The 10,254-nt window shown below is 34.7% G+C and overlaps 1 protein-coding gene and 1 pseudogene across 1 annotated transcript; one reads left to right on the forward strand and one right to left on the reverse strand.

The window, feature by feature from the left end:
- Window positions 1-489: 489 nt before the first annotated feature.
- Window positions 490-1,490, reverse strand: LOC145119163 (uncharacterized; annotated as a pseudogene).
- Window positions 1,491-2,146: 656 nt separating this feature from the next.
- On the forward strand, window positions 2,147-3,628 carry LOC145121655 (uncharacterized). The gene has a single exon (XM_079057371.1). It carries the CDS (start codon window positions 2,147-2,149, stop codon window positions 3,626-3,628), a length of 1,482 nt encoding a protein of 493 aa, XP_078913497.1.
- The last annotated feature ends 6,626 nt before the right edge of the window (window positions 3,629-10,254 follow it).

Genomic DNA, 10,254 nt, shown 5'->3' on the forward strand with positions numbered 1-10,254 from the left:
TATGTTCCCGAGTTCGAGAGAAAGAAAAGGAAAATTATTTTTCTTTGTGTTCCTGAGTTGGAAGGAAAAGAAATGAAAACTAAAAGTGGACAACTATACCCTTGTCACCTTTTTTCCATAATTTCAAATATATACCATGCGATTCTTTTGAAAACAAAATTATGCCTAAATTATTTTTCTTTAATTATTTTTTTCACATGATTATTTATATAAAAATCATTAATGCATAATTCATTATTAATCACAATTCTAGTATATTCTTCATTGATATAACTTTTTCAAACAAAATCAATATAAAGGGTAAAAGAAGTAAATAAACCCAAACCAAAAATAACATAAATGTATGAATAATCAAACAAATTCATAAGAAACCAATTTAAAGTCAATGTAAAAATAATCAAACAAATTCCAATGTATGAACTCAAACCAAAAACCCAAAAGTATGAAGTCAAACTAATAAAAAATCAAAAAACTATCATCCTAAGTAAGTCATTTACTTGCCCCCATCATTTTTTTCAGCAAACTTTTTCGTATTTTAAATGGAACTCTAAATAACGTCCCCGCATCAGATTGATTTCGCGACAAAAACATTAGAGCTTCCGCTAATTCATCGGGTTCCAAATCCATTGGCTCCAACTCTTTATAAATTTCATCACCAGTATAAACCCGATGATGAGAGTTTTCGAAGATTTTGTTACCCTCCCTCATAGCAGAAGCCACATCTTTAACTGCACTCATAATAACCTTTTCAAACGATTCAGGTTCAACTTCAGGTTCATCTTCATCTTCAATTTCATGTTTACTTTTTTTAGTTTTGTACTTCTTAGAACTTGAATTTTGCACCGGTGAAAAGCATGTAGGAGATAACACTTGAATATCATCAAGACCATCATCATCATCATCATTATTTTTTTGTTGTTTCTCAAGTGTTATGTCATTGCTTGCTAGTAACTGATCCACTTCTTCAATTGTTTCTACTTTAATATCCCCACTCTTGTTCAATCGAGCATTCTTCTCTTTCGGGGTTTCAACATGCACCCCTGAAGCCCTATCTCTCGCAAACAAAGCTATCATCTCATTGTAGTTTGGTATTTTTTTTTACTTCAATGAAATTGCCTCTGGCTTTGACTGTAACACACAATCCCAAATACAATTATTGTTAAGAAAAATAACATAAATGTATACAAACTAAGTAACATGCAATAAAAGAAACTTACATTCATTAGGTTGGCCCACACTTCCTCGTCCGCTTCAATTAGTTGTGTTTCAGAATTCCAACCGAACCCACTCAATGAAGTTCCGCGGAACATGTCATACCATTGCGAGAAACCTGATTTTAAAGTTTACAAACGATTCTTTAAATGACTTTTTGTTAAACTCTTCCCAAACTTTTGATTAAGCTCCTCCACCATGTTAGAGTACGCTTGTGGGATGAAACTCCCACTAATCCTTAATCCTTTGTCATCTTGTGTCATCATAGATTGAATAAAACAATAATCCATCCAATCTGTCCATTTTATGTGTTCTTTCTTAGTAACTTGTTCTTCCTTCATCATTTTGACCTGCATAACATCATAAATAAACAAACCAAGCATTGATAACATAAAAAATACATACTTAGAGGATGTACAAATAATGAGTAAATAACATGTCCAAAAGATAAATAACACAAATAAAGTCAAAACAGTAACGATTCATACAAAATCAAGTCAAACACAAAAGATCCAAACAAAATCAAATTGAAATGTTATAATAAAAACTAGTAGCTACATTGACATATCTATCTCATTGTTTCGATTTGGCAAGTAATCAGTCCACATTTGATTTGCAATTAAGTTTCTCATTTCCTCTGCCGCAGCATTACCCTGATTTGTCTCTCTTATATTATGGCGCATTTCCTCTCTTGGTTCATTTAACATTTCTTGTAGGACCTCATCTTCAAGATTTTTGTCTCGATCTTCTTCTAACAAAAAGTTATGTAAAATACAACATGCCAAGAAAATGTCTCATTGTGTTTCACAAGAATAAAAAGGTTCTTGGGTACTTCTAATGATAGGAAACCTTCTCTTTAAAGGATGAAGAGTTGAAACAACCAGGAATATCAACTGTTGAGAATCTAAAGCGGCATGTGAGTAATTACTGGATCATGGCAGGAACTGGAAGCCCCCAATTCATGACAACTTGCTCTGCTACAACCTCTGCTTCAGCGGTAATATGTGCTTCAAGCGTTGTCTTACACATTCTTCTTATACTTTTTTATGTTGAAGATCTTCGGGACTATAAGTCGGATTATAAGTGGTCAATGCCAGTAATTCTCATTATCCAATTTTTCGGAATCGTAGTGGGTACAATTGCCCCACTTTCTAGATGTTTTTCAGCCTTAAGCTTTAAGGTGTCGATAAAATGGATTTGGAATCGTCTCAATGTGTTTAACGTAGAGAGCTATTGGACTCGGAAGTTATATGATTGGAAACAGAGTAGCCGCAAATGCAAAATTTTCATGGAGAACCTCAAAACCCTAATTCTCGATATTTGTATAGGGTATCAGAAGACAGTCGTGGTGGCATGCAAGATCATAGCAGTGGCTCCATTTTTCGTTGTGATATGTGTTGTGTATTGTATCCGCTATTGGAAATGGTTAAAAGCCCTGTTTAGCACTTCATGTCTTGATCTGAGAAAAAAGCCTAAGGAGCATCTAAGAATAGATAAAGATCTTAGTGGGTATGTTTTGCAACTCCAAGACGACATTGAGTTTGCTAAGAGAACATTGAAAGGCATGTTAAGATCTGTGAACCACTTAATCCAAAAGGCAGAAAAACTACAACCCAACAATCTTATGAAGCTATTGGCACGATCTGGAGGATTTGAAGGAGTTGGAAAGTTTGATAGCCATCATGTTCAGCATTTACTTTCAGAAGAATATCTCAATTGTTGGAGCTTGACATTGATAACTCTAACAACCATCGCCATATCACTTCCTAACATCCAAAACAACATAGTAGTTTGCTTGGTAAGTGGTGTGAGTGAAGGTCTTGGATATGTCATGCTTATGGAAGAAAGTCTCAATGCTACTGATGATCATGTAAGCATTCAACAGGCAGCTAAAACTTTGTGGGTAGAAGTTGAAGTCTACCACAAGTGGTTAGGAAACAAGCTGCCAAAACCTAAGCCTAAAGTGAATACACCAGGACAGATTCTTCAATGGTTGAGAGATACAGCTAAAAGATTGGTTATTGAGCTGGAAAGTACAAATATTCGAGGCCCAAACGATAATTCCAAATACAGTTCTATTTGTGCCAATTCAATGTATCGTATCACTGAAACAATCCTGCTCTCCTATCAGAACATTGAAGAGGTTAGCCAAGAGGAACTATTTGCACAGTTATCATCAATGATCGCTGACATATTGGCTGCATGTCTCACCAACTTACCCCAAGTCATATTAATGAAATGCCACACAAGTGCCATAGAAAAAAGAGAGGTGAATGTGCATGCTGCAGCCCAACTTCTGGGTGAGGCTACACAGATAATCAACTCCCTCCAAGATCGTGAACTTCCAAACTTGAATCCAGATGAGTTGCCGTTTATTGACAAGTGGCGTTCTTTCTTTAACGATCCCTTTCCTTAGTAAACACTATTGTACTTGGAGTAACCAAGTTTGTTTGATAAAGATTTGTTGTAATTTCTTTTCTGTTTGTGAAAGTTAATGTACGTAGTTTCCTTTTATGCTTGTTTTAAGACTTGAATATGAACAGAAACTAGTAGCCAATGTATTATTCACGGGCAGCACCCTCCACCTAAAAGAAAGTATTCTAGATTGAGAGGCCATGCACCTTCACCGAGTCTGCATCATTAGCATTCAGAAAGCATGTTGAGTTTGTGTTTCTAGTTAATTTCCAAACTTGACAAGTACTTGTTCAGGTGTACTTTTAGAATATTGCTAGTCCTCGGTATTATGAGAGCTAGCTAGGTTTATGTGCATTTAGTAGTGGATTGGTTGTTTTTGAATGTCCCACACTGATATCTCATTTTCCGTACTTCTTTTTCTTGATAAGTGTAACACCCTTAAATTGGAAATCAATCCTACCAAAATTTCAGAACGAGAGACTTGACGATAAACTGACTCCAAACAAAAACTCCCAATTCGAAACCATAAACAACCTAAATGAACATGAAATCAAAGATGGTTGAGTGAGGGATCACGATTTTGAATAATTGGTGGATGTTAGAAATTTAGAAGTAGCTACAAGCTTGAACCGGTTGAAAGTGCTGACATGGAACTCATAAAAAATAAAATAAATAAATAACATAGTATTAAAAAGATTGTAGTAGTTGTAAAGTTTGACCATTGTTTACCTTGCTGATGACATGCTTCGAGGTCAAGTGCCTTCTTCCTTTGATGGCGATACCTCAAGAGCTTGGAAATTTCACCTAATCACGTACACATTTTCACCAGATCATAGAAATCTTGAACAAGATGAAGTTGGGAATTTTACCAAATCACAGAGCTTAGGTTAGAATGGTGCCACTTTGTCACACCCTTTTTGCTCAGACATGGAGCCACATATGATTTGCCACAGACCACTTCAAAATTTTGTTATTTAGAGGGCCTGGTTTGCCACTTTTGCCATCCTAACACATTTTGTTTTAAACAAAAAAAATATTTTATATAAAAACAAATATATATAAAGCTAAAATTTTCACAAATATACTTGAAATTAAAAGACAACAAACTTAAAGTTAAAAAACACAAAAGACACTTAAAATTAAAACATGCGAAACATTACAACCAACTTCATATTAAAATAAAACACAACACAAGTTTATTTGACATGTTGACGTCATTTGTCGTAAAGCCTTACAACTTGCCAAAACTCAACAAACCGGAAATGTTTGTTAGTTTCTTCATTAAAAGCCTCAACAGCATTGACCAAACATCATAATTAACCTTGTCTATGATTGAAGTTAGGTTTTTGTTAGGAATAAAAAATCATGACTTCATCATCGAAACTTCAACTTCGTATGGGAGTTCATCAAACGTCATAACCTTGTCTAGGATTGAAGTTCTAAGCCAGAGACGCTAATTCTAACAAATTTGACCCAACTTCGAATCCTACCATTGGGTGGTCTGTCATTCAAATAAAAATTACTGCATGCTGTATAGGATGAAAGAACATGGCAACCATTTTCCATTAAGGAATCAACCTCGACAGCTCTTCAATAAGATCAATTTCAATATGGGGGATGGGAAATGTTGCTAATTTTCCTGGAAAGATAAAGCTAAGCGGAGCATGTGACATTGATTGGTGGGATCCGTTTTGGTTAATTAAAAATATTAGAAGAACAAGGGTGGTTTCCGGCAACCAAAAAGTACCAATTTGGCATTATACATAATTATATATTACTAACATGGTGGGTCAAAAATCATCTAAGAAATCACAACCTTTGCATTTTGTTAACTTTAAATTGTAGCCTTTAAATTGCCTATTTATAGTTACCGACTCTTCACCGTTAACATTTGGCATGCCTCTGTGCGGGCGGACGTATGATGAAAGATATTATGCTCAAGAAACATTATATGATAATATTACTAGATAATATATGATACTAAAGTCCACAATAACAAAAACTTGATGTAAATATATTATTTATAAGAATTCAATCCTTGATAAATATTAATATTTATTTATATTTCTTGTAATAAATTGGAAAATAATTATTTTATGAAAATAATAATCTTCTATTTATAAGTATCAAATAAAATCATATAGAATTTGTAACGTCTCAAAAATTCATAGTAATTTTTTTATTTTTAAAACAATAAATCATATAAACAAGTTGTTCTAAAACCGTTCAAAGTGAATATTTTATTTAAACATCAGAGTAATATCAATAATTGCCAATACGGAAAACTCTGGAGGATGTTGTGCAGTCAAGCCGGGCCCTTCCCTTTCGAACCGGAAGTACCTGAAATCATAAACATGAAATCGTAAGCACAAATCCTAGTGATTTCACCAAAAATCCACATACAATATACGTATACATATAACAGCACGTGCCTATGTCAGGTCCATATCAACCCCATATGGCAGCATGTAGATGTTGTTGGATTAGTGTCTAAGTCCATAACTATTTTGGTATGTACTTGACCCGATTATGAGCATGGTCCTTTTGGGTTGCCTTCACCATAGCAATATGTAGGATGAATTAAGGAGAGAAAGGTTTAATTATGATTTATTAATATATTATAAGAATAATATATTAAAGGAGAAATCATAATGTTTAATTAATATTAGTCAAGAATTAATTAAGAATTAATTTTGTGACTAAAAGAGATTAATTAAATTAAGGAGACTGATATTGTAATTATAAGATAGTTACAAAGTTGGGCTTAGGATCCATTAGATGGCAATGGACGAATTCTATATGGAGGACCATAAAGAAATCGTCCAAGGGCCTTCTGGAATGGTCCATTGGACTGCTTAGGGCTTAAGCAGTCAGATTAGGGTTTCCTAGTTGCAAACCCTAATAGCCTACATGTATATATAGGACCCCTATGCCCCCAAAAACGTGGCTAAGAGTTCCTCTAGGGTTTCCAGCCGTTTTTGGTGCCTCCTCTCTCCTCCCTCTTCATCCAAGTTGCTTAGTGGTGTTTGTGACTCCATTAGAGGTGCAACACTTGAGGCACTAAGCTTTCTGAAGCCAATCAAAGCAAGGATTGATTGTTATTGCAATATAACAATCAAAGGTAATTACTAAACCCTTATTTCAGTTCTTGTTTGATAAATCTAGGGTTTGTAAGTCTTGGATTCATTGCATGTACAATAGAAAAACCTATATCCAAGCATTAGGGTTTGTATGAGCACATAGGATTGTTCTTATGCATAAAACTCATCAGTGGTATCAGAGCCTTGATTGGTTTCTGTTGTATGTGATGCTTAATTGTTTTGCTTGCTGAAAATCGAGTTTTTTGCCTCTGTCCGACTCAACTCGGCGAGTCAGTATCTGGACTCGGCGAGTTGGCCCCTACTCGGCGAGTTCAGAGCTGACTCGGCGAGTTCGTGCGTCAGGCAGAGGGTATTTCGGGATTTAGTTGCTGTTTTGACTTGGATTTGATGCCTAAATCGTTTTTTGAAGTTAAAATCCGAATTTTATCTTAATTAAATGATTATCCTTGCCAAAACAATAGATAATTTCAAATCTTTTGAATATTGGTTGTTTATGTGATAAATATGGATTATTTAAAATTATTTGGTAATTATCTAATGACTAAAATAAGATTAGGTCAAATATAGATAATTATGAAATTAATTGTTTAATTTAAATTATTTGTTATTTAATCCCTTTTGTTTTGAAAAGTTCAAAACTTGCCCTCAAGTTTTGAAATTTGAATTTTGTGATTAAAAGTTTAATTTTGAATAATTTAAATTTCAAACCCTTAGAATTTTACAAGTTTAAAATTCAACCCCATACTATTATATTATTGCAAGCTTAATTAATATATATGTATAACTTTAAGTGCTAGTCTTACCGTTAGTAGGCCTCATTCACGAAGTCAGTCTATAAGGTGGGTATAAGGTTGTTGCCTATAAAATGGCGCTTAATGGGTGTACATTCACACCCACCGCTTGCTTGATTGGTGGAGGGTCGTTAGCCGAACGGGTAGGATAGGGCAATCCTCTCCTCATTAAAAGTATAATATAAAATACAAAGTAACTACATGTTTTACAAATTCCCAAATTCTAGTTACTTTAGGGCAAAATGTGAATTTGTATGCTAATCCATGGAATTACACTTCGTACCCTTTTCAAACGTTAGTGGAGCGTGTGTGGCTAACCGACACACTAATTTGGGATTGACATTGGTGGCGAAGGGTGGCTCGATGTTTATCATAGATCAATGGAGCATGTGTGGCTAACCGGCACATTGATTAGGTGATAGTAGCAATTGGGTGCACCACGTGATTCGTATGGTTATTCACACCTTGTTTGTGATCCTCGACATCCCAGTCACAAATAGAAGGGCATAATCGAGATTAAACATGCCATTGAAAAGTTCAATGAATCTCAAAAGATCTAGGAGTTTCAATTCATTTAAAACTTAAATTTCTTTTTCGTTTTTCATGGTGGGAATTGGTAAATCGTCATTTACCTACCTACAAATATTCTGCAATTAGATTACGACATCCCTCTTCTAGGTTGTAGAATGTTGTGTTGGATCCTAGCTTTGATGTTTCATTTGGGTGTTACATCAAGGATTCTTATCAAACAGAGGATTCTTATAATGGTCTTCCCAAGTCCATTGGAACAAGCTTTCCAAATGAAGATAATGTTCCAAGATACGATCAAGGAAATGAGAGTCATGCTTCACTTCCTCCACCTCCTCCAATTATTCTCCCTAACCCACAAGTTCAAAGGCTTGAAAAGTTCAAGCTCACTCAAGCCCTTTTGGCAAGTAAACACGAAGATGGGAAACCTGTGTGTGCACACATCTTAGAGATGAAGTCACACATTGATAGGTTAAGGATGATGGGTGTCGATATCTCAGAAATGTTGGCTGTTGACTTGGTTCTTCAGTTACTTCCTGAATCATATAGTGAGTTCGTTAGAGAGTACTATATGATGGACCATGACGTGACCCTCATTGATTTGACCTATTTGCTTATAGCTGCTGAATCAGAAATGATTTGGGGTGCTGATCGAGCAAATTTGTCTGGCAAATCAAACTCCCAAACTTCAATGGACATTGAAAATGGTGACATTGGAAATCCAGAAAAGGTAGATTCTGAGATAGTTCCTTGTGCCATTCCAAAAGAGTCCATCTGCTTCTATTGCCAAGAGAAGGGGCATTGGAGACTAAGCTGCCTTGTTTACCTGAGAGATCTAAGAGATGGGAGAGTCAAGACGTATGGCTCTACTTCAGGTAAAATCCATTAACTAACTCTATGAGTTCCTATTTTTGGTTCTTAATACATGGTGTGGTAAGATTACATTTTGATGTTTTTCAGGATCGAAGAAAAGAAAGAAAACTTAAGGAAGAAGCGTGCTAAATCTGATCACGAAGAAATGGATTTCGATCGCAAGGATTCAAAAATTGGATTTGTGAGCTGCTACTTTAGAGTTAGGGTAGATTTCTAAGAAATATGTAATAGCATAGTTTTTCAGTTGAATTGCATTGTAAGGACAAAGTTTTTCCGCAATAAAAAGAATTTTTATTTCGTCCTATTTATTTATCCTTGCAATGGCATATGTGAAAATGGATGTTTATGTATTTCTAATTTTAGCAATGTTGAATTGGATGTGATTCTTGATTATGTTATTTGTGAAATGTCGAGGATTTGCCAAATAAAGGAAGATTCTCATCGCCCAAGTTTCAATTGGACAGAAACTTGGAATCATACAACTTGGTTGCGTGATGAATGAGAAACTTCATATTTGAAAAATTAGACTAATTCTTTAAGAAAGTGTCAACAGAAGGACTAGGAGATCGAGTACACTAGGTTGTGCGTTGATCAAGTCCACCACAAGAATGATAAAGATATTCGTCATGATTTACTAAAGTTTAGTAAATATGGTTATACTTATAAGATTAAGTATAATTCTGATTTGATCGAAAGAGTTTCAATCAATAGCAGAACGAATAAGAAGAATCAAGTAGGCAGAAAGATAAAAGTTTCTCTATTCTAAGAAGAAGGGAGAGTACCTTTTATTGTGTTTTATGATAAGTCTTAATGATTAAGAACCATATCTCAATTGATCCTCTAAGTGAGTCTTAGTGCAATTGCATGTCTAAGAAGAGGAATCGAGAATTGTAGAAATGGTTAAATCAAGAAGTCAATCATACTTCGTTCCAATATCAAGTATAAGAGTCAAGATTCTGACATGAGTGACAAGTCTTAAGTAGGTTTATAACACTCGACAAATGTGGAATTTGGAAAAGTTTTCTTATTCTTGCACATTTGAAATTGGTAAGTTGTGATGTCTTGGATAAGACAAAGACCAACTAGAACCAATTATGTGAAGTGATAGTCTTGATAAAAACTACACTAACTCTTGAATATTTGTTTTATCAAGGAATGTTTATTGACAAGAGAATCTTATATGTCAAGGAGTCAGTGGGAGTCTTAATGGTCTTGAAAAGTTTCAAGAACAAATCAAAAGTAAACCTAGTTAATCATCATTAGCGCACAACTTGAGGTTTATAACCTATCGTGTTGACATTATTTGTTTCTATGCCATTCCAATTAAGCTAAAT

The sequence above is a fragment of the Lactuca virosa genome, chromosome 6 (assembly GCF_052849685.1).
Source record: "Lactuca virosa cultivar CGN04683 chromosome 6, Lactuca_virosa_CGN04683_v6, whole genome shotgun sequence".
Taxonomy (NCBI): Eukaryota; Viridiplantae; Streptophyta; class Magnoliopsida; order Asterales; family Asteraceae; genus Lactuca; species Lactuca virosa.